The 26,669-nt window shown below is 37.7% G+C and overlaps 1 protein-coding gene across 5 annotated transcripts; it reads right to left on the bottom strand.

The window, feature by feature from the left end:
- Positions 1–597: 597 nt before the first annotated feature.
- Positions 598–26,669, bottom strand: LOC103970514 (protein LONG AFTER FAR-RED 3). Of its 5 annotated transcripts, none has more exons than XM_065089322.1 (15): positions 26,508–26,669; positions 26,238–26,386; positions 21,469–21,570; positions 20,390–20,462; positions 16,950–17,056; positions 16,745–16,868; positions 14,914–15,108; positions 14,484–14,569; positions 11,864–11,971; positions 5,717–5,812; positions 5,540–5,650; positions 5,307–5,381; positions 3,597–3,728; positions 3,366–3,481; positions 598–851 (listed from the first exon to the last, which is right to left on the bottom strand). In XM_065089322.1, exons 1-15 carry the CDS (start codon positions 26,596–26,598, stop codon positions 677–679), a joined length of 1,740 nt encoding a protein of 579 aa, XP_064945394.1. In that variant the 5' UTR covers positions 26,599–26,669; the 3' UTR covers positions 598–676. The 5 variants fall into 5 exon arrangements, with proteins under 5 accessions (XP_064945394.1, XP_064945395.1, XP_064945397.1 ...); XM_065089323.1 differs by having other exon boundaries at positions 5,540–5,638; positions 26,508–26,668; XM_065089325.1 differs by lacking the exons at positions 26,238–26,386; positions 26,508–26,669 and adding exons at positions 21,699–21,783; positions 21,862–21,958.

Raw genomic sequence — 26,669 nt, 5'->3', positions numbered from 1 at the left:
TACGGAAGGATCAGTTTTGATGGCATGTATTAGTGATCTCAGAGGTTATTAATCCAACTAGTACATGAGAAGAAACAATTAAGACTATGTAAAACTTAGATCACTAGTCCAATTTGACTACCTCTATGAGATATGCACTAGCAGCAAGTTTTTTTATAGCATCGAAGCATATCACAGTAGAGGAAGATGATTAAAAGCACATCACAAGAATCAAATGTTGTACCTGCAGATAGGTGGATGACAACCCTGGAACTGGATGTCTATGCTCGCCTCGATAGAAGCCGTGAGAAATGCTTAGCATTGCGGAACTGCTAAAGAACCTTTGTTCACTGGTCAGTAAGTTCAAAATCGTTTAGAACAACATACCAACATCAGCTGCTCGATCGCATTGTGATTGCACCTGCTAAAAATTACAAAAAGAAATCGATGATGACCTCTAAAGAAGCTTAATCTTGGTGCTTGAACCTATTAAAATTCTGTACCTGGCAAAATGTAGTTTTTACTTTCGTACCTTTGTATGCTTCCAGATGCAACCATGAGTTACATAATGATTCTTTACAAATTAAAAGCAACTATTGCTGATAGCATATCATCCCTACCTTCAACTTTGCACTCTATATATATTATCTCAAGGACACATTGATTCATCACTCAGGCAAAAAAATTTGGTACAATCTCATGGATAAGCTTGCTTGCCATTTACATATGTTGCCAATACAGTAGTAGGTAAATCCCCTGCCAATTGATCCCATGAATCGACTGGTAATACTACAAAATCTGCATACTTATCTGCGGACAGACTACCCAACTCTTGGTCTAAGAAGCCAGCGTAGGCAGCTGAAATGGTCGACCTACCATATTCAAAATAAGCATTTAATGATGTTAATAATTTTATATTAATGTATCTGATGCAACTCAGAAATAATATAGACATTCAACATGTTTTGAATGTTGAATGTGTTGAAAGAAATTAAGTTGCCAATGTGTTGAAAGAAGATCTACACATGATTGGATGAAGGTCAGATTTAAAGACATTAAGCAGCAAATATCCTAAGAGACACTAAAAAATCCAACATTAATCCATTTGACATAGCATTATTAATATTCAAAATTCAGTCTTATATTTCCACTAGTATGCACACCAAGTAATTCTTCAGAGACGTGGAAATGTCCATGCCTCAAAAGGTTATGTTGTCCATAAGTCAAATTGTTAAGGTTCAGATTGTTTTTAATCTCAAGGTATGATGATATCTGATATATTCGAATATTTTCTCCATATCAAAGTAACCCCAAAATTTATTATAATTGTATAGCCTAATAAGTAGTATCCTGGCCTCTTCCCTGCATGGAAGGCATGACCGTCCAAGATATTTTAAGCATTCCTACATTATAATTATTGCACATAAATCACCTCAAAGATTCATCATCAGAATGACCCTTAATTGGTTGCATTATGCCGTATGTTAATGAAAACATATTTTGATAGACGATTTGAGAAAATGAACTTTGAGGTGCTCTGAGCCATACCAACACACCGATACATATGGTCTGAGCCATATGAGCGACACGTGTTGGTATATTGCTATGTGCCAAGTTTCAGAAAAAACCTTACATATATATATATATATATCAAGGTTCACCGTACCGTACCGTACCGACGTTTCGACCCGGGCTCGGTACCGGTACGGTACGGTATACCGCTCAGTACACCCAGGTGTACCGAGTACTGTAGCAGTGCTACAGTGCTACAGTGCACTGCTACAGTGCTCGGTATGGGCGGACCGGTACAGGGCGGTCCGCGTACCGCTAGCCTGTCGGACCGGTACATACCGCCCGTACCGGGCGGTACAGTCCGGTACGGCAAACCTTGATATATATATATATATATATATATATATATATATATGGCCCAATACTGGAGCATACCTAGCGATATGAATCTTATACCAGGCATACCAGCCAGTTTACCTTGGTTTGCATGCTAGTAGGTTGTTGGATGGTCCATACTGCTCCAACGGTATTATAAACCTTGGCTTTAACAATTTTAAATTCACAAGGTTCATAGCTGCACTCTCGTCCCTCCCTCTTGCTGTTCTATCTCACCTGGTGGCCCTATCACTCCTTGCCACCTCACATTAGCTCTAGATAAGTGAAAAAATGGCTGGGAAGAGAACATCTCATTGCTTGATTGCTAAATGCCTTGATTCATTTAATGTGGATATTGGATAACTAATATAAGGCTGGACAGAACTGAGGTTAGTATTTTATACTTATTTCCACATCTTCATGTTTTCCTTTTGGTTTGCCTTCTTGTTCAAGTAGAACAATGACCATGCCAGTTAATACTTGCTTCCTTCCAACTTGACTAGACCACATGATAAGACCTGCAGAATCTTAAAGAGCAGGTGGTAATCCAAATTCCCAAAATCAAACAATTTCCCACAATGGATTTTGGGTAGAAGTAAGGACGGTTTAAAATTTTACACACCACCAGGTATATGACTGATATTTCTAATGAGACAAGTAGTTCATATGCTATTAAGAAAAAATTTCACAAATTGACACTTGTGAGGTAAAGTAACTGAATGGTAACTTAAGAAAGAAAGATAACATATTAGTGAAAAGAAGAAAAAATAGAGAGAACCAGAACTCTAGAACTTAGATACATACTAGGCCAAAGAAACCAGAAAACTTTAAGTTTTTTGGTCCAGGTATCAACGAACCACAGTTTTCTTAATTGTATATGCATACAAATATGCATGCACACATACATACACACGTCAACCCAAGACCTGCCATTTATTACCTTCTTGATGACAAGTCTTCTATCAAGATCCTCACTCAATGTTGAACAATATTTTAATATGTAATCTAGATTATAAATAATCCAGCCTTAAATTTGTACTGGCAGTTATCCACATAATCTTTCCTTCTACAAAGAATCATTTGAAAATCACAAGGCATGAAAAACTTTCTCAGAACTGTTTTCTTTGGAACAATTGCCAATTTTTAAAGAAAAATATACTTTTTTGGTATATGTAAGGTTTGTCATACCGTAACAAACCACCCGATACAGGCGGTACATACCAGTCCGACAGAGGACCAATATGGGCGGTACATATCGATTTGTATGTACATCCCACCATATCGTGTGTCGATATGTCAATACAGTTCAGTATGTACATCGGTATGAACCGATAAGGCGAACCATTTTGTATCTCATCCATTTCAACTAAGCTTTGATTCACTGCAATTGTATGTGCCAAACTTGCAAATTAAGATAGCAATAACTACTGAATATTCCCAAAGTGTCATCTCTTTTGTAAACCAACAGCAGCAAAGACTATAGGAGGAAAGTATCTTACGCTTTCAGAGCATCATATAAAGCCATACGCTCACTCGGAATCCAAGCATTTTCCCATCCTGGAGGGACTCGGTATAGTGCTGCTTTTATGGCTCCAAGTGGATTGATATCAGCAACCTAGAATGACAATGCACCAGCAATGACTTAGCAGTCAACTTTCATAAGTGGTACATCTATGTAAAAGTTTCTCAAGGTTTTAAATTAAGAAAAAATCATACTTAAGAATACTCACCGGCCAATCAGAACCAAAAGCTAAGATTGCATCACTGTCAATGAGTGACCGGAACAAATATGATCCTCTCTGAGCCCTCATGGTGCCTATTTTTTTTTCAGCAGAATTAGCATCATCCAGGAGATGATCTGGCTGTTAACATAAGTATATTTCTAATCAGTGAATTACTTCTCCAACAAGAACTAATGTCTCAAAACAGGTTTTGTGGTACAGATAGAATTAGAAAACAATGATGAGACAATAAGACAGAATAACTTTGGGCATGCAACATGATACTGGTGCATGAAGATGTTCATATTATACTTCTCTTTGGGGACTTCACAAGCATGAAGACAGAGAACAGAAAAAGAAAAAGATAAAAATAGCAAAAGTGAAAATCATTAAGCATAATGATGCCAACAGTATGGCACTGTCGCTCGCTAGATGGATGACATGCATATTCATATATTGTAATCCATCATCGACTTTTTGTAGGTTACCATAGTCAAGAATTTTCCATGATAAAGGTCTGGAAGCTTAAAGTATTTCATAAGAAATATATCTCGTTATTGTTAATGTGTAGATCATTCCATTGAGCAACAGAACAAAGATGCTGCACAGCATTTGTTAGTGAAGATTCTAAGCCGACTTAAAAAGAAAAAGGATTATTATTTTCAAGTTTATATGCGCCACACATATGAATTGAAAAAAATTGAGCTTAGATCAAGAATAGCTTTCCCACAGCATAGATATTTGATGTTGTTGCCTTTAATCATTGGATGGTGGAATGTGGCAGTAGATATAAGATACAGAACTTGATGAACCTATCTAGGACATGTATGTCAACAAATCTAGAAATTGATGGATGGATCTTACTGCATATCAAGGATTTAAATACTGGAGGCCCCAATATATATTGATTGGTATTTACCAGTCTGATCAAGTTCGGCACCAAAGTATACAGCTTGATATAGGACACTAGCATTCATTGTTGTATTTATTATGTTCTTCAGTGACATCATCACATCAGGCTGTACAGTTTGGTGTATCGCCTGGTATACAAAGCACCAACAGTCTGACAGAATCCAGAACTTGTATAGGACTGTAATTTGAATTCTTGCTGTATATAGTGTGTGAATGACCATATTCTCTTACCTTACTGTAAAGAAAAAACAAACAGGAAAGATGGGTAGTCCAAAGATGTTGCATCTAGGATGTGTCTCACACTGATACGATGGCCTCAAACTATCCAGAAGAAAGACACATAAGTTTTGTTTTCTTTTCTTTTCATAATTTTTAAAGTAACTGTATCTTAGAGTTCACCACATCATCTTGTCATGTAAAGCAGGAATAAGAAAATACCCATCCATGTCTAAAGTTATAAGCAAAGTTCCGTATACAGCGAAAAGAACCAAAATAATTAAATTAAAACCTTTCATTCAAAAAGGACAGACAGTGACCATATTGTATCATGTCCAGATACTTCTCTCCTAATTCTCACATATGAAACACAAGAACTAACCAGCCTCAAAAGATTTACTTAGAGATCCTTGATGAATAAGGAGAGTAAAGACATCCAGGAACTTTTGACTTTGTTGTAGTCTCTACCAAACATTGGAGTGTACAAGATCAACCATACATTATTAGTTAATTTTCCTTTTATAGAACTTAGTAGAAAGCCCATGATAAATATTCATGAAGGAATAAATAAATAATTGCTCTCCGGTTTACCTGTACAGAGGCAATAATTCTTTGTTCACCAAAACGTATGGTTGATCCTGGAACCAGATGTTGGGCATGTTCAATCTGTTTATGGCCAATTAGTTGATGACAACAAGAATTAAGCTCATAATAAACAAAAGCATCTCTTTTCTCAGCAGTAGATGAGCAATGCATAAGACAGCTAAAGACTAACAGCACATGAACTTCCTATGAATTTCATTCAGATAAAGAAAGAACAAGACCCTAAATCTGCGATCCCTCATTCCATTATAAGATACAACAGTATTATACATATCCAGCACCATATCGTTGGCTTTGTCTCCGATGGCATGAATGGCAACCTGATTACATGACTAATAACACATTAGAAACAACTTCTAGTTGCAGAGCACAAATTGGCCAGAATAAATAGATATTACCTGAAGTCCAAATTTGTCTGAATGCAATGTCGCATTTTGGAGCCAATTTATATCTGTTACTTGCAATCCATAACTGTATGGATCCTCCTCATAAGGCTAAGAAACTCATTAAGACTCCATTGTTAGACAAGAAGTTAGAATTGGTATTTGCAAATATATATATAATGAAAGGACATGAATATATCTGAGTCTAAATGCAGGTTATGCAAGTTTAAGAAGAACAAATGATTAATATTAGATAAATATCATGTGCAACTGAGTCAAAATGCAAATCTAAAAGCAAACAGACAAATAATTTTTGCTTGAAACAATATTAGACAATAACATATTTTCTAACTAATTATATTACAAGACCAAAAACCAAAAATGCAGGCCTGATAGTGTTACTGACTGGTGATCAGACCTGTATGGTACCAGCACCAAGCCATACCACGTAATAGCACGCATTTGTAACAATCAACTTTCCCCTTTTCTACGCATATTTGGGCCTAGTTACTTTTTACATATTTGTTAGTAGTTTCTAGAACTATCAATCCAATGCTCTTCTCGCTGTGGGCAAATGAAAACTCTGATTCAGTATACTGAGATCAAAGCATACTCTGACTTACAAAATTTATGCTGGTAGGAAGGCAATTACCATGAGGAACACTTGTCAAACTCAGTCTCAGCTAGGCTCTCCCTATCTCCTCGAAGACATCAAGTATCTTTTCTTTGCTCTTCTCCTTTTTCATAAATTCTATTGGATCGGAAGACATGATCTTTTTCTTGATCGGAATAAGTAAATCTCAGTTCCTATCCGCATGCCACAACTCTAGTTCATGGGAATACAGAAACTCAAGCCCTGGTCATCCTCATCATTACTATCATCACTATCATCATTCTAAAACACATGATGGTTGTCATGTCATCCTCAAATTGTTAGTCATCAATGGCATTTAAAGACTCAATTGTAATGAGTGACCTCTGACATCATTTTGCCCTTGGATGACTGTGACAGACTTCCTGTGCATGACTAAAATGCATCGTGATCCTGCTGAAGTTATACATAAGGCGCTTGAATCTATCATCCTTCTTAGGTCGAACGCCCTTGCTAGAGGCTCGGAATCATCATCCACCTAATCCTCCTAGATCCAGTATGAGATGAGCTTCAATGGATATGGTGGATCTCCATCTTCAACGTGCACTACATCATCCTGATTTTTCAGCTGCCCATGGAGAGTCCATCAAAGGGTCTGAATCATCCTAAACAATAGGTAATCAAATGGATTCTTCCTTGGTCCCCAACCTTTCTTTGTCCCCAATTTAGTATTATAGTCATAGACTCATAGATGTATGTTACAATTAACATATACCAATTTCTCCAAAGCTCTATATAAAAGGCAATTTTGAACTTTTGTATATTAAACAAAAAGGTGAACTAATTTTGCCCAAAGACCTAATTATTTTTAAAACCAAATGTACCACTTAATAGGCCTCAGTCTATACCTGTCTGACAGGGGACCGGCACTCTAACATGCAAAATTGCCTGAGCTGTTTCAAAATCAGGCATACCACCTGTTACACTTATCGTACCAAACATAACATCCAGTATTTGACCATTACCTGCCCCTATGTCAAACAATAATCTTACCCCCAGTTTTGGATCCATAATAAATCCCTTTGGGGCTTTTTGGGGACTTCTTAAACCTCTCTTCCTCAACAGGCTCAGAAAGATGATCTGATTTGCTGTGGTGGCACCTTCATGCATTTGGTCACATTTGAAAATCCGGTGGCCAAAAGTTGTTTCAGATAGGTTATTCCTCTATCAGGACCAATGTAGTCATAGAGAATGCATTTGCCATAATGGCAGTTATTCAAACAATGAGCCTACTGCGACGTGAGGCCAGTGCTCCGATGCTTCAGTGTCATTTTTTTCAAAAATTGTTCATCTTAATCATAATCATAAATTTAGTATTGGAAATCAAGGTCTGATCTCACAGAAGAGTCATAGATATGCATAGATCTATATGGCACTTGCATAGATGTTGGTCAGATTTGTGTGAATCTTCATACATCTACCAATATGTAGGCCCAATCCACACGTACCTAACCTATATGGGTGTGGAACTAGGTCAAATCTGTAAAGATTTACGCTGTGATTTGCAGGCATCTAAGGCAGATCCTTGCATTTCTAACTTGGATCCGTATGCATCCAGATCCGTAAACTTGAATAGGAAACCTGAAATTTATATCTCGATTGATGAAATCATGATCTGAAGAGAAAGAATCATAAGAATGCAACCTCATTCAAGAGAATTAATCTCAAACTTGAGATTTGAATTTACTTTCTTTCACTGTAAATTGAGGACATTTTGAGAATGAGCTTTCAATTCCTTGATGATAGCCTTATTTGAAGAGAAATGAGGTTTGCAATGTGTGATTGAGAATGTTTTGTTAGGAATTAAGAAAAGCATTGGTTAAGAATAAGAGAAGGGTGACAGATATACTTAGGATCTGAAAACAGGGGTAAGGTTACTACCCAGTAAAAGGGCGATAACAATCAAATACCGGTTAAGTGGGTAGTATGCCTGTTACAGTAGATGCACTAGGTCTTATGCCTAGGACTGGGCCATTTCAGTTGTTGAGTGTTGATCCCCTATCAAACAGGTAAATATCAGGGCATACTCAATGGTGTGCTCGTTTTTGAGACCAAGGTTTAGAAAACCATTCAGACCAGTATGAACCAGGTGGTAAATACTAGGCCGATAGAAAAGCAGGCCATGAAATAACCCATTTCGGATTGTTCAAGCCAGTTTATAACCTCCCACATCTCGCTTTATCATTGTCACACTTGGCTCTGTGCCCTACAACTCAAGCCACCCACCGCTCATCTCCCGTGACCCTGTCCGTAAAAGCCACTTGACGCCTGCTGCCCAATACTCCTTCGCATCCTCTTCCGTTCCTAGTCCTCTCCTCTCTTCTCCTCTTCTTTCTCCTCCTATTCACCTTCTCCTTCTCTTCTTCTTCTCATCCTCCCTCCCACTTTTTAGTCACGCAGCATGTACCAACATACTATGTGTTTGCTATCATGAACTGGACCTGTATCAGTCCAGTCAGGGACCAATATGGATCTAGTACTTGAGATTTCAAACCCCTTTTGAAACCTTGCCAATAAACCAAAATTTTTAACAAACATACATAGGTCAGCATCACAAGGTAAAGAAGAAAGAGCATAAACAAAGAAAAGCATAAAAAAGGAGGAAAAGGAGAGAAACACATCCATGAACTCCTTACACAGTTAGGTGTCAAAAACTGGAGAAGTTGAGAGATCTCTGATCAAGAACCTGAAGCTCATTTCTGCTAGAAAGAAATTCAGGGAGAACCATGGCCTGAACCAAGGTTTATTGTGCCAACTTGTACCTGGTGGTACGAGCGGTACATATTGGTCTGATAGGGGATTGACACGTGGACCACCCAGTACCAAACGGTCCATAATAAGGGACCCCGTATAGCCCGATATGGAGTCTGCAATGATCAGAACAATCGAAATCCGACCATTACCGATTGGTAACCGTTGGATTTCGATTGATACAGATCAATGGCCGGCATTTATTGAATTCAAACAATTTGTTTGACCATTTGAACTAGATCTAAGGGTTTTTAAACCATTTATACCCCCTCATTCTCTCCCTTTTCACTCTCTAACTCGAGTTAGAACATGGCAGAACATCACTCTCGGTTAAACCCTTCTTCATATCCTCAATAAGAGGAAGATCACCCTCGGTTAGAACGTGGCAAGAGCCGAACAATATCGAGTCAAATTACTCGAGGAACTAGAGACCTAACTATCACAATCGTTTGCCAACGAGCAAGGAAAAGACAAAAGGGAAGGCAGTAACATCAACCAATGTTGGAAAGAATCGAGTCGGATAACGAAACACCTTCTCAATTGCATTCAGCAACCCTCACGGTCTGAAGACATGACAGTGATGTGGACAGCAGTGCCTCGACCGATGATGTCGGCTTTGTCGGGGAGTCGGTGGTCCCGTCAACATAATTTAAGAGTGGTGGATGGACCAGGAGCAATTTCTTACACATGCCACTCAAGATTCAGATCATGAAATTTGATGAATTATTGGTTAAGTTTATACACGGAAGGGGAAGGAGAAGGAAGTAGATGATTTTTAGCAGATGCAATCAGTGATTTAAAAAGCGTTAGGCGCCAAGGTCCAAAAACGCCCGAGGCGCTAGGCGCTCGCCCGAGCGAAGCGAGGCGCTAAAATATAAAAATATATAATATAATTAATAAATATAATTATTTAAAATTTTAAATAAAAATATGCTATTAAATTAAGAAAATCTAAGATACAAAATCATAATGGCAACGGCGAGCGGCGGCAACGGCAGCGGCAGCGGGAAAGGGAAAGGGAAAGGGAAAGGGAGCGGGAGGCACGAGCAGCGGGAGGCGCGAGCAGCGATAGTGGCGAGCAGCGGGAGCAGGAGCGACGAGCAGCGAGATCGGGATCGGGATCGGGAGCGACAGCGGTAGCGGGTTAGGATTGGGTAAGGGTTATATCGATTTAGTTGGTTCGATTGAACCAACTAACAACCGAACCAGGACCGAACCAGACCTAAAATCCTGGTTCGGTCACTTGGTTTACCCAGGCGCTCGCCCGAAGCGCCCAGCGCCTGGGCTCGGGCGAGCGCCCAGGCGGCGCCTGTTTGAAGTGCACCGCCTAGGACATTAGCGAGGCGCTCGGGCCTCGCCTCGCCTCGCCCGAGCGCCTAGGGGAGCGCCCGAGCGCCTTTTTCAATCACTGGATGCAATAGAGCTTACATAACTTAGACATAAAGTGGAGCTCGTCGCATTCACAGTTGTCGTATTATGGAGAATCTTACGGCCAACAACAATACGATGATAGTTGGTCATTCTTCTCCGAGCAACAGTACGATGATCGATCTTATGATACGGAGCAATATATCAGTAGCGAAAGTAGAAGTTTCAGCTTTCTCCAACCTCCGCACCAATACATGCCACAATCGTACTTGCCTTAGGAGCTACCTCGGATATGTGGTTTACAACAATCAAACTATGACCATCACCACATTAATACACTAATGACATATGGTGTATCAATATAATATATCAAGAGATCAATTTCAGGATTAGATTCGATAAATATATCAAATTGATATACAGATACATATACTCAAGAACCTTGATCCATCACTTATGAAATCCCGTCGTTCTTTTTGGTGGTAGAACTATGCATATCCATCAATCGATTGCTTAATTAATTTAAATCTTAGAGTTTAAGTTGTTTAACAAATAATCTAACAATTTAAATCATTTCTTTGTAGATAATTTAATATCAACAAAATAACAAATTGAAACATACCACACAACTACTCTTCAAAGCCCGAAAAAGATATATGAAATTATTCTTTCCTAATTTAGATTATTTTTGCTAAATTATACTGAATTTATATTTATTTCTAACTTAAAATTACTAATTTTATGTTTTTTTCTATTTTAAAGAATTTTTGGAGCTATTTTCAGCCATTTTTCCATGTCGTTGGTACGCCCCACCATACTAACACACGGCATGTTGGTACAGAGCGGTATGTAGTATACTATACTGCCGATTGGTCGATACATCGGTATGAACCAGTAAGGCGAATGCTGGCCTGAACTAAGTGGAACTTAACCCAAGTATATTAAAATTGGTTGATTTTCGTTTGAAATGGATCTCTTACATGCTTGGCACCTTTTTCTTCCAAGCCTCTTTGCAATTCAATTGATAGAACATTAAAGATGAACTATTATAATGTATGCAATCAGTATGCTCAAATAGAAACCCAAAGGCAACAAAATTATAGTAATTGCCTATGATAACTGGAACTAGTTTAGAATATTGATTTTGGATGGATCAACCAGGCACATGTAAAACCATGACATGACCCATAACCTAAAATTAAAAATGTAATAAGCAAATGACTGCATGAAACAATAGTAATTATGGCAATGCTGACTCCATGTTCTTGATCATATCAAACAAAATGCATATGCTAACATTTTATTTACATACTTAAAGGGAATTAAACAAGAAAGATCAGTTGCGTGAATTTTAAATGAATATACTGTATTAGATAGAAATGGTAACCTACCTCGTAGAAAAGTGCACTACTAGATCCCAAAGACCCATCAGCAAAAGCTTTGACACCACCCAAATGTATCCATTGACTCAAGGCTCTACCTTTTTCTTGAATAAGATCCTAAGGAACCAACAGTTGATGTAATGATTTGAGACAAAGATTATCTATTGATATATCAAAGAAACATTAGTAAAAACAGATTTCAAGGCAATATGTGGACAACAATAACCAAACTGTAGTTAAGCATAGACACTTAAATAAAAGAAAATAAGCAAGCCACCATTTTACAACATATAGATAGTCACAAAACACTTGTCAATTGAATGTAGTCCAAATTTCATGTACATAACTTTATTTATGGTTGAGGCCAAGGTTCGTAATTTCGTACCATTTCAGAGTATCGAGCTCAGCTCGATACGACATAGTATGGTATACCGAGCAGTACATTCTGGTGTACCGCTTGATATATATATATATATATATATATATATATATATATAAAGTAAAAAAAAAAACTCGTTTTTCTACCAACGTTGTCATGCACTTAGCTAATTTTGCCAAAGTCGTGTGGCACCCTTGCGTGTCCGTCCACAAAGGTCAGCCTCCCCGAAACCTCCTATGATCCCTTAGGACTTACGAAAGAGAAAATGGGTTAAAGAAAGCATCTCACTCGGGATCCACAAGCAATCATTTCAGTAAACACTTCATAGCCAATGCAAATTACAAACAGACTTCACAAGCTCTGAACGGTCGCACACTAAAGGGTCCAAAATGATCCACTATAGACCGAAATCCCCACAAGTGCCCACATAACACAACCTTTGTTTGCAAGCTTAGGACAGCCACCAAAACCAAAGAAAATGGGGCTGCTAAGCCTACTGTCAGCCCTTTACATGCTGTGCAAAGCATGAACAAAACCGAAAGACACTGGCATACATGAGCATTACATCAAACACCCCGTTTACAATTTTGTCTGTGACAGCATGGGGAGAAGAAACTGAGGTTTCCTTCTCCCCACGCAAAAACGGGCGATGAGGCGACGTCGCCGCCTCGTTTCTTCTGCCCGCATAGGGAGAAGAAAGGTCGCCTCGACGACACTCAGTTTCTTCTCCTTGCGACGTCATCGAGACTTCTTCTCCCCGCGCGGATGAGGAGAAGTCGCCGACAACGTCGATGCCTCATCGCCTCAGACGAGGAGGCGACATCTCATCTATGGCGTCCGACGAGGGAGAGCAGCGACGGATCAGGATTGTTGAGGGAGAGTGACGCCGGATCTCTAGGTTCTCCCTTTTCTTCTCCCTCTTCTTCTCCCTCTTCTTTCTTCTCCCTCGGCTAATACCACCCGGTAGTGGACAGTAACGGTTGAAATCGACCATCACCAACCGATTTAGGGTGGTAACGGGGCAAAAAAAGCCCCAATCAACAGTACTGTCCGGTAGCAAGCAATCCGCGCACCGGTCTGCTGGCGGACCGGTACGTGCCACCCAGTACGGACGGCATTATTCGAAATTAAAATCCTTAGTTGAGGCTAGGATGTACATCTATACAATTCTATACTAACATTTATTTTGTGTTTTTTGCAAATGATAAGTGTTGAAGGTGGATGGTGATCTCAGGGCCTTGCAGTGATCTGACAAAATTTTTACAGCTAAGCTAGCCAACACATACGAAAAATCAATTTGGTTCAGTAGAATTACAATTTTGGTAAGCAATTTTGTTCCACAAGTAATGTACAATTGGGAAAGATACTGACACCTCTATGTACCACACACACGTATGTAAAACCTAGAATAGCATACATATAACCAGAAGATACATCTATAGAGCCAATCCATGAATGTACCTTCCCACTTCTAGAATAGCTCATAAGCTAATTTCTGATCAGAAAAGGAGAGCCTAGACACAAAACTCCCATAATTGTGGGATCAGTTGAATGGATACAGATCAATCAGAGTACAACTATTAATTCCAGTTTTGGGGGCATGAAAGTTCTTCAAGTTTGTGGAAGTCACCCCAAGATATAAGTGGATCTTAGGGATTGACAGGAACATATAGCAAGTCAGACATCAACAGCTTTATCATGCAATATGCACCATTAACTAACAAAGAATGCATAAATTACATTATATATATATATATATATATATATATATATATATATATATATATATAGAGTATGTTAATATAAACGAGTATAGATGGTACAAAGAGTCTATGTGTTTTGAGGTACCCAACATGTGTCAAAATGTGTCTAACAAGTGTTGGTGTGAAACACAGATAAATCAAGCCTTTTTAAATTGTATAACTTCATGGTTGTTGCTTGATACTTTTAGCATTGGACCTTTGAGCTCCAGAAACTTATTCGATATTTCCATACCAAGATACTAGTTGATATCAATTGCTCCAGTAAGTATGCATATGATGTGGTTTATTGGGTTGGTGACAAAATAAGATGTCGTCTAGGACTTTATTATCTTTGAACAACTTACAGTGAAGGAAAACAGATAAGAATTAAGAAGAATACACTGAATTCTTATAATTAATACTCGGATTTAAGACTTGGTCCGGTATATTGTAATATAGTAAAAATTCAAGTACAAGAATGAATTGTAATTGGGGCTCTGATACTTACAACCAGTTGAGACCAAGTTTGCATTGGAAAAAATAAGCAAACTCTGATCAGCATTTTCCCAGAAGAATCAGCCCATTGGTAAACATCTGAAATGATATGTATATCAAGGACAGCACAACCAATTAAAATCCACCTGATAAGATGATAATCCTAAAGTAGAAAAGCCAATTCAGGAATATATATTTGATAATAATGATAGTCTTCCCCAAGGAGACTAATCCCAAATAATCAATGTGGCAGAATCACTTGATTCAGCAGGTTATACAACAATACATGTTGACTTTACTACTTGGGGTAAAGAAATAGACTATTCTGCAACATGGGAGAAGGCTAAATAACCTCCTTTAATGACAGCACATAGCCTTTAGGATGAAAGGTAGCTTGTCATCAAACTATTGAGAAGAAAATTAAAGAGGTTCCCAAGTGTAACCTGAAAAGTCTTGCCAGATATGATCAACTGATGTGCCTGGAAAGAATCTCCCAAAGTCGATCACGGTTGTCACTCCCCTCGTTAATGCATACTTGCTTGCTCTGATCAGTGAGTCTCTCCTATCATGGATCGAGACTTCAGGTATCACAGCTAGAACAAGCTTCATTGCAGAATCAACCAGCAGACCACTAGGCTCTGGATTGTAGAATTATACAAATTAAAGAAAAACAAAGTCAAGCAGAGCCAAACTTTAAATTTCAAGTAATTGTTAATACCTAATGGACATAAGGAAATATTGTGACCCTTTGGTTTTCATTAACAATAAAATTTTTATAATTTTTTTGGTTCCTAGCTGGGAAGAAGCTCATTTGCCATAGAATATCATACAATCAGCTTAAAGAAAGCTGCAAGTGTGACTGGTATAAGAATTTGTTGTTTAAGTATAATATAACTGATTGACTGCAAATTGTTCCGTCACCACGTTTAGTGGCATATTTATCATGCATGAATTCAATCCATTTACTATTGGTGTTTCACTAGATATAGCAACATGTGGTGTCCTACCAAAGCATGCGTCAGAGAAAATAAGTAAAAACAATGACATAGCCACCTTTAGTTTCTGAAATATCCTTATGAAATTCCCTCACAGACTCCTTTCCCTCTCTTTTTATGGATATTCTGTGTATTAAAAATGTCAGCCACCAATGATCTAATTAATTGTTTCAATTTACTAATACAAATTACAAAAACATCACTATTTCATAGTGCCTTGTATCTTAGTATCTTGAAATTTGGAACTATTCTTTTTCAATGCCACTATTGATCTTCTTATTAATTTAATAGCTCACTGGAAAAATCCTGTAAGTAAACTTTTAATGCCTTGAAAAAGTTAGTTATGATCTACCCATGTGAAATTAAATTCTGATCTACCCATGTGCTGCATCAAACATATACACATGGTACATATACCCATCTAGCCAATATATTACTGCAGAAGATAAAATTCTTATTTTTTATAAAATAAGTATAAACAATTTTAATAGTTAAAGTATCAATAAATGACAACATCTGTTTATGATACAACTATTTGTTAAGTATTTTAAATCTCAGGCCAGGCTAGGCTCACGTTTTATCTCTTCTTTTATTTGGCACCATTTGTGTATCTTAAATCTCAGTCATACCCTTCATTGTTCTCTCTCTGTTGTCTTTTCATAACCTCACCAAGCATTAGTGATTACCTTTGTTTAGTGATTGTAATGATAAATGTTTTTTTAGTTTATCTTTCATCTCATTTATAACTGCTAACTTTTCAGCTACAATCTTCACATTTTTGTCAACAAAAAATAATTGAATTGAGTCAATTGACAAAATAGACCTATTCTCACTAGCTCAACTTTCTTTCCAATGCTTGTGCTATTTTGTTGATTCCACAATACTTAAAAGTCCACTTATGTTCCTTTTATAAGGCACTTGCAAAAAAGCTTATTAGTTATTACAATACAGAACTTCCAAACCCAAGAGGAGTGTGAAAACTCAAATCTGAACCAATCATTTTTTTATGGATAGGAAAAACTTGGTTGAAATTTTTTACAAGCATCATGGCTACAGGTCAAGCATCAATCCTCAATCCTTTACATGTTTAATTTCCCCATAATTACTCTCATAGTCCATCTATTTGTTTTTTGCCCTCTTTTGTTACCAAGCAGAAATTAATCTGTTCAAATCTTAAATTTCCCTACATAATCCACTAATGCACTGCAAACGAATATCAATTTAACCTGCTTCGTTATGTTAAAATAGTATTTTATAATTTATTGAGCTTCATATTTACCTCCCTCCAAAGTCTTCACAATAGCTCCACCAACTGGATCACATGTACTGTTGCTAATTCCAGCTATCTTTAGGGCAAGTGAATTGGCCAATCCCATATGACCATCCATGCGCGAAAGCCATACCTATCCATAACAATGTTCCATATCAAGTTATGTTGTTGGTACTTCAACATATAGCATGAAAATAATAGCATGAGAACCAACTGGGTTGTCAGGTGTGATGCCATCTATCCAAGAAGCAAGAGGTAATTCCCCACCCCAGAGATCATTGTTCCATCCACTACCTAAGATCCACTCACCATGAAGTTTACCTGTCATGAATATGTTTCTAATGAAGTTAGAGAGAAGAAAAAAAGGAAAGATACTATTGACATGTATAAGGCTTCACCAATAGGTGATTCTTTCCTTTAACATGTATAAGGTCACCAATTGGTGATGCTTTCGTGCACACGTCATATACCTACTACAATACATAGGGCTAAAAACTATTTGAAAAACAGAAAGATCCAGGAAGTAAAAGCTGATCAGGTACCAATATCAGCAAACAGTAGTATGTAGAGCTAAGCTGTACTAAAAATGTCATCTCTCAATAGTAGTGACAAGTAGCAACAGAAATATTGAGGAAAAAAAAAGAGTACATGCATAAATGTTATCAGCAAGCAAATTGTAAAATAAGCTAAAAAATGCGGCCTCAAAATAAATCCCAGAAAAATATATGATACAATTAAAATTGGAGAAGACCCAATCTACATGATAAATGCTCAGACAGAACTTGAAATGAAGATCCTTCATGTATATCTTCTTTTATATACCTCAAATGTACATACAAGAGGTAAAAGGATGCTATTGTTAAAAAGCTTAAGAAAGATTATTTGTGAATCCTGTCTCATGGCTTCTAATGTAGCCCAGCGGTGCACATGAGCTGGACCAAACAACCATTATGAGGCGGGGGCATATGGAGTTTCTTTTTTTTGTAATTCATTAGGCAAGAGGCGATCTCCTAATGTTGGCAATTTAGACCGATGGTTTCTCCTTCAAGGTACAAAATAAATCATGATAGATGATGCTCATACTAAGGAGGAAAAAAAAGAGAATATATGAAAGGTGATTGCAAGATGGGTTAATATATACCACATCCCTGCATATGTAGCTTGAGGCCCTTATTATCAAGTTATTTGGTTCATTTAGCAACATAGTTCCGGTATACAAGTTCCTGATTCATTTGAGATTGCTGACAGATGTATATATAATTTCTTAATAAAGAGGTGGATGAAATCCAAAACCCAAAAGTCATTTAAGAAGCAACAGGGCTTTTATGGTGTGACTATGATTCAACCCTATCAGGATGATCATCATAAGCTTTTTAACCTATTGCTACAAAAAAATATCTTTCATAAGTCAGTTGATGCATCATATCAATTAAGAAGAAATGGGGCCTTTATGATGTGACTATTATTTGGTCCTATCAGGATGATTATCATAAACTTTTTAATCTATTGCAACAAAAAAAAATTTATCTTTTATAAGTCAGTTGATGCATCATACCATTTTCATGATACATTATACATTCAGGATCCATGAAGACTGGTAGATAAGGTTGGAGAGAAATGTATAGTGCAAGACTGCAAGTGATCTCCGATAATGACACTAACCTCAAAAAAGGGCCAGCAAATCATTGGACAATAGAAGGCATCTTTTCTGGACATGATGTATGGCCCATTGTATACACCTCATGATAAAGGACATTGGTGATATTGGACTGGCGAAGAGGACAGAGGTAATAACAGAGAGCATCACTCGTTCATTTATAATCATCACTGGGTGCATGCAGAAATATAAATACATATGATGCAATGTCACTTAACTTGCCACCAACTCTAGCTGAAGGCAACATTTACACTTCAAAGCTAAAGTACACAATAGAGAGTTAGGTGATTTACTTATTAATGAGCAAGAGTTCACCATTCATTTCAAAGGCTATCAAGGAAAACGGCCCATAGGATGAGGCTGCTCAGTATGAGGAAGAAGGCCTGATGACAGGAGGTGGTCTGGCTACAAGCATTCGGAAGTCGATGGGTCATGGCAGAATGCATCAGTTTTAATCATCCAGATAGCACAGTGATTGAAGTCGGTTGATCCATTGGATTTCATCGAAGAGCAACAAATCAATTCAGAGGATGATACTTCTTCACCAATGTATCTACTCTTTCTAAGGTCCACATAGATGATAGTAAGATGGATAACAGTGCATCTACTAGTGATGATGGTCAAGGCCTAGAGTTTTATGTGCTCATTACTCATACATATAAAGTAAAGCATGGTCTAGGGAATAATATTTCAATCGTCACCCAGGATCACTATCATGGTATATGCAGATCCACCCCATTTGTTTACGGCCAGAAGGACAATGGCAAAAAAAAGGCAATTGATGACTTCAAGGAGATAAGATCTCAAATCATACAAACTCCTCATGGTCATAATCTCCTCTCACTATGAACCTCATATCATAAATAATAATATCATGATGATATTAGGTCCTTCTCATAATCCAATGCTTCATACAGCTCCAAACATCAATATAGTGATGAGAGTCATAGTTCAACTATACTCGAGCAGGCATAGTCATATTTGTCATAGTGTGCCTAACCCAGTAACCTACTACCGCAAGTAATTGATGATGATACAACCACATATGCTACTATGTTTCATCAATAGCACAAAAAAAAATTGATATCAGATGCCAACAAAACAATTTCATGCATGGGTTCTTTAGAAAAATAATCTTAATCTACAACCGAGCCACAATGAGAACTTGTAACCATCTCCCATTGATACCGGAGAATATTTTGGGGGTAATAGGTCAGTTATAAGGTATGATGTGTATCATGTTTCATGTTTAGAACTTATACATAATATGATTTGCAATAAATCGTAAAAACTTTTTTGATTCATTATTTAGGATAATATTTTAGCCAAAATTTAATTTTTGATTGATTCCTTTAGTCAAAAACTTAAGTTTTATATTGATTTTAAAATTCATGTTGACGTCAACTGAATTCATGTCGGTTGGTCCAGCCATAACAACATGCCAAACAAGGTGTACCACTAATGTACAAGTACATTCAAAGACCAATGTCACTTTTTCTGAGATTTTAATTCATAATAATAGCTATGTCACATTTTGCAAAAAACTAAGAAATTGACAAGAAAATAAATGCCACTTCGTTTACATTGGTGCTTGGAGTTGGTAGTACCACTAGTTTTGGGAATTTCAAATCTATTGCCTATGGTAATGTGCTTTATAAGTTCATTACTAAAATTATGCTAAAGGATTTAGTAGAATAAGAGAAACACCAAGAGGAGTCATGTTGTCCTTACTAGAGCCAAATGGATGGATCAAGTCTCAATTAATTCTAAGAAGGATTTATGCTCTGCAAATATAATGAAAGGCACATAAGGACAACCTAGTTAGGTTTCGCTCTGTGTTCAAGTTATAAATGTTAGATTGGTTGGCTCCAACCTGGCTTCAAAATTCAAATATCAAGTTCACTTGATCAGCAGAATTATGTATTTTGTTACATCAACCAACTGTTAATTTGGCAATGTCAAATTAATACGTAAAGGATAGTTGCACAGATGTAAACCTCTCAAAGCTTCTTTGATCTTTCTTGCAAATTCTTCTTGGCTTTTTACACCTCGAAGTTCCACTCGTCCCATCTGAGTGATAGAAAAGCAACATATGAACCAAAATATCACTGGAATACGTTCACTATCTGAGAAAATGATATGTTTTATATGAATAATATATCACTAGATGGAATAGTTACATTAGCACCCTAACTGCAACTGAAAAAAAAACTTAAATCATCAAAATAATGGAACATTATCTAAATCATATGAGCATATATATGCTGATATGTCAAACCTAAATCATACAAACACCTTTTCCTCCTTTGTCTTTCTCCTTCTTCCTCTTCCTCCTCTTTCTCCACTATGTCCTCTTCTTCCTTCCTCTAATCCTCTTCCGTACATACCAGTGTATGAAATGTCAGTACACAGGTATCAGTCAGGACGTGTTGGTCCAACCTAGAATGGGTACAACACCATGGTACGAACTAGATTCTTAACCATGCAATGCACTGTACCATCTCATGTTGCCTTAACTTAAGCTTTTGTGCAGTAAAAAATATATTAATTAGCTAATTAAAGCCATCTTAAGACACATTGAGCTGCATATCTACTATTTGTGCAATTATGCAAACTTCAGCTATATCTAGGAATGGAAAAGCATCTACTCTGATAACTAGTTTTGTTATCTATCTGACTATCCCATAACAAGTTTCTTCACTTTCAGCTAAACTTTATACTTGATTACTCATATTATCAGACCAAAGAACAAACCACCATCTTCAAGAGATAGATATTTAAATTTTAGAAAAAATAAAAAAAGTCACTAATTGAATGACTTCTGGACATAGTTAATTTAATAACTCATGGCATAAATAATCAACTTTTTTTGTACAGAAGCTAGTAAAAGTTATTTTATAACATATGTTTCACATAACTTAAATGTGTGACACATTACCAATAATGAAACTATTGCATGTGAACAATTATAAAGTAGTCATGGGAGTTACTGAATAACACGAAATATATGTCAAGCATCTTAACCAATTGGATTGACAAACCATAAATATCAAATAAAGAAAATAAGCAGCAGTACCTGCAAGCCACCATATATCAAGTGCAAATGTGAATCAATAAACCCTGGCATTACAACATTCCCATTAAGGTTCAACACATAAGTTTCTTGGCCCACCAGGTCCTGCAATTCAGAAATTTAATATGCAACAAAAAGAAAGTTTCAATACCCGAGTATGAAGATTGCTAGTTTCTCAATGACAACAACGAGATCATGTAATATGAAAGACTATTGAGAGAAATAAGATATACCATGTTGATGGGCCAGTGAATTATACCAGAATAGCTTCCAGATACACTGGGCTTCCCGGTCAGAATGAAGGCCACCAGATTATAACTATTCATGATGATAGGATAAATAAGAAATAGGACAGTTGAAAAGGGGAAGGAGAAAAGCCAAACATCATTCCAGAACCTGACAGTCCAGTTCTGAAGAGGCATCAGAGAATTTCAAGACCAGCTTCAGATGAGAGAAGCCTTCCATACCATGGAAAAGGAGCATCTATGAAGAAAATTCTTCTGAAGAGGCATTCCATATAAGTATTAAAAGATCAAGTCTTACCACAGAATTGAAAGATCCCAAGTTGCACTGATTGGAATACAACCACTTCACCTTTTAGGCACATGTGACTGGGTAGTTTGGAGCACATGGTGTAACTTGCATGATGCTCTCATCGATTGGATCAGCGTAACAGGGTAAAGGCAATCCCTATCAAATCTCGCTAATCAATCATTCATCATAATCATAAAAAAAATTGATTTTTAAGTGAAAATCTAATGGATGACTGGTAGGGAATGGTGGTAAGGACAGCTGAATAGTGCAAGATCTCAAACAAAAATTGTTGGGAACTATGCCCCGTAACTTGTGCTTCTCCACTTCAAAGTTAGACTCCCAGGTAAGTTGACAGGAAAACATTGTCCACTTCAGTGTTTATTGATGGAAAAAGAGAATAACATTGTCCAAAAAGATAGCACTGAGGCTTAGACTGCCTTTACAGCTTCTACTACCTCCTAGTTATAATAGGATTCTGTTTTATGATTAAAACACACTAGATATTTGCTGCTAAAATCTTCTGTTGATAGCTTTGATGATGCTCTTAACGAGGCTCCTAATTGAACATCCCCTTATGGGATGTGCAATCATGAGAGGAGGGGAGACAGTAGAGGTCGTTGCCTTCTATGCCTTGTCCAGACTAGACTGTTAAGCCATTTTCATTTCAAGGGTAAGAACTATCTGCCATATGTTGAACCAGTTTGGGAGATCAATGGTACTGTTGTACCAAATCCTCATAGGCCTTATTTCACTGAGGACAAGAATTGCCAATCTACTGAAGTTGTTTCTGCTGCCACTAATTCTGCCAATGCTGCATCTTCTAATGCTATCCTGCTGCTTCAATTTCTCTGTAGTCTTGTTTTCACCAAGAGAGGAATAGCATCCAAACAGTCTACTGTGCAGTTTCATACACTAAACCAAGCTTGAATCATCCCTTTGAACCTTGGAGAAATTTCATCTGATATTCCAAATAAAGGTCATGTTTCTACTTTAAGAGTGATGTACCAGAATATGCACCCATTGTTGCGGCAGTGAACCATGTTCCTGTCGGTCGTCTAAATGATGTGTGAGGCAGTTATCAGGCATCCTCACTCAGTGCTGACTCATAAAAACGAGCCCTTATCTGGACTTGGACATGTGCATTACTATAAATTTAGCTGGGTATGCTAAAATGGCAACTCCTTGGTTTCAATCAAGTTTTATGCCAACTTAGAAACACCAAGTTACTTTGTGCCAAAGAAAGCAATTTCACCTGTTCTGATACTGTTCAGCCAGTATTTACCAGTCCGATTGCCACCAGGATGCAGGTGACTTCAAACCAGGTAGTCAGATCCAATTCATGACAAAAACAGATTTTACTTTTAGGTAAAAGAGAAGTCACCCATTAAAAGATACATCTAGGGCTCACAAGGAGTCCTGCCAACAGCCCCCTTCTCGCTGCTGGCAGCAAGCCCATCTCCTCTTCGTCCTTCTTCTTTACCCCCACCCAAACCAACAGTGCCACAGTACGTTCTGGGTCCCACAACCTAAAATTGCAAACCTTGCTTTGTGCTACCACAATCAATCAAACTTCAACATATTTCAGCCTTTAATTATATCTTGGATCTTGAAGATCACAGTATTAATAGTTAATGTAGAATTATGGAAGATGTTATTTTGCAACTTATGATATCTGCAAAATACTTTCTAATTAATAAAATTTATTCAAAAAAATTATATTAAAATGGTCTTGTGTCAACAATACTGGAATAGTTGAACCTTTCAGAGAAATGTTTGATCTAATATTGTCTACCAAAATGAATGTTACAATGAGACCCAATTACAGATCAAGCACTGAACAATTTCTTTCTTCTTTTTTACATTAAAATCACTCTAGTGAGCTGCAGATCATATGTTTCCAACAATGATAGCAGTATGATATTGCAATGGATGTCTTAGGATCATAAATCTAATTCACCTTCAGTCCAAACCAGTATGCAATTAGACATATATTAGCAGCTTGAAGTTCTAAATAGTCAATGTTGGTACTAGTTAGGTAGTTATACTAAGCAAAACTCAAATCACATTGGCAGCTTAAAGTTCTAAAAAGCCAATGCCAATACTACTTTATGCGGTTGCACTAAGCAAAACTATAATCACATAAGAAGGCAGTGCCAACATCCATGATAAAAATGTGTTAACCTTAGATGTGAAACAAGCATCGGCTGATCCAGTCCAAGCTCATATTTTGTCAAGCGCACAGCCTGAATGATCAATAAATCAATATTTTGTCAATTTTCTCAGGACATGTCAATTCAGTTGGAATCTCAAGGTAATCAACACACGGAGACTTCTTTCCCCTTTCAGGATATGCCAATTTAGTTAGAACCTCTAGGTAATCAATAATTCAATACACAGATACTTCTTTCCATTTCCATGATAGGTTCAACCTACTCTTATTCAAGTTTTTAGCCTCTCCTGAGCATCAAATCTAGTTTCCTCTGTTATAAGTAAATATCTAAGCTTCTTTGGGTCATGAGTTCTCAGATATACCTCAACATGGTGATGCATAGTCCCGCATAAAAAACAATACGTTCATGCTTTCAACACAGCATGATTAAAGCAGCTCAGTCCCTCCATTTGCACAAATCAATAGTAAAGGAATTCCTACTAGATCAATTTAAATGGTCGAGTTTCTTTTAGTTCAGTGAGAAACAAGTAACTTTATTGTTGATATTTCTAGTTTAAGAAGCACAGAGACAGACATGGGACACGGACACAGCGATACATCATTTTTAAAAAAATTAGGACACATACACGGCGAGGACACGTGTGTGTGTATATATATTATATTAATATGAGTTGTATGGCATTTATACTTAAATTTTATAAACTCAGCAATATGAACAAATAAATATCATCATACAGATTTAAACAATTAAAATTATCTAAATGTAGTTTTCCAAAATAAATATTGAGTACATCAAATAATATTTAACAATGTCTAGATATAACTGATATATGTTTCCTTGGAACACCGACGATCCGTGTCCACATAGAATCTGAAGCAAACGGCCCTCATGTGATGGCCATGCAAGCGCAACGTTGCACGCGATGATCACGCAACAAAGCGCATGAAAGCAAACCAGAAGCAATGCCATGTCCAACAAATAGAAATGAAAATAAATAAATAAACATAACTGGACATGTGTTCAGCCATGTCGACGACATATACTTGTCTAACATGCGTCAGACACGAACAAGTCCACCAAAAGCATGTGTTCATGCTTCTTAGTTTCCAGTTATGTCACATGGAACATGATCAAAGGGTGCAATTCACATAAGCTCTAAATCTTGATTGTCTTTTAAATCTTAAAAGTGCAGCCAAGAGCTAACATTCAAAAGATGAATGGAACTACAAGGGGAATCAAAGACAACCTTGTATGTACTTTTTGGTCCAACCCATAACTCGAAGCTATCAAGTTTCTCCATGTGTTCATACCCCCTAAATATATTCAACATAAACTGATAGATAAAACATTTGTATTAATTCTAAAATGGCATCGCCACAGCACCTACACTTACAATTAACCTACAACACTAAACCTGGATTTGAATAAACAGAGAGGCATTGAAGAACTCTTAGAATTCAGACTCTGTAGGCTCATGAGGAATTATCCGCTTTGGACGTGCCCACACAGTTTTGCCCTTTCGGGGCTCGTGAGCCTCAAAAGGTATCTTTGAAGGTAAAAGTGACCCGACGAGCTTATAAGTCTTGGTTCTCGTACTTCTCAATTAATGTGGGACGAAATGTCCTTATTAGTGCTCTTCCCTAGGGGAGCCGAAGGTTCAGGCCCTCCTTCTAACACCATTCTTACAAGTCAACATTTGATCGTCATTGGTGCGACCCCGTGGGCTCACGAGGAATTGTCTGCTTTTGATGTGTCCGCACGATTTTGCCCTTTCAAAGCTCGTGAGCCTCAAAAGGCACCTCTGAGGGTAAGGGTGACCCGAAGGGTAACAGGTTTACCCTTTTTGAGGCTCACGAGGCTCGAAAGGGAAAAACCATGTGGGCGGACAATTCTTCGCGAGCCTACGGGTTCGCACCAATGATGACCAAATGTTGACTTATCAGTTTCATTCTTGATTTCCTCAAATTTTTACTCACAAACAACACGAAACCAACCAGCGTCAACAGCCGATACAAATAATAAACACAGAACAGAATAGATTTCAAGAGGTAGGTAAAGTTCAAACACCTCAACAGAGGAATAGCTGCCGACTCGGAGAATCCGGCCGCCTCGGACGACCATGGCTTGGGCGAAAGGAAGGGATGGGTCGCTGGTGTAGATGGTCGCATTCATGACCACAAGGTCCGCCGAAATCCGACTCCATTTCCATGGACTCCCTGCGATTCACAAAGCACGACACAGTTTTAGCCCTCCCCAAGTCATTCCCCTATTGCTTCACCATCGATTTCATTCTCAACTAGTAGTAAGATTGTGAGACTAGTAGCAGAGAGCGGGTACATGTGAGGGGCAGAGCCGGAGCGAGGATGATAGCGAAAAGGGCGGCAGCCACCGCAGAGAGGGACGCGAGGGCGGTGGTTCTACTGGCCATACCAATAACAGAAGAGTACGCAGCGAGGGGGTGACGGCGGTGGAGCAATTTTGGGCCATCGGTAGTATAGT

Source organism: Musa acuminata, chromosome BXJ1-11 (assembly GCF_036884655.1).
Source record: "Musa acuminata AAA Group cultivar baxijiao chromosome BXJ1-11, Cavendish_Baxijiao_AAA, whole genome shotgun sequence".
In the NCBI taxonomy this organism is placed as follows: domain Eukaryota; kingdom Viridiplantae; phylum Streptophyta; class Magnoliopsida; order Zingiberales; family Musaceae; genus Musa; species Musa acuminata.
This window is presented reverse-complemented; position numbering and strand designations above follow the sequence as displayed.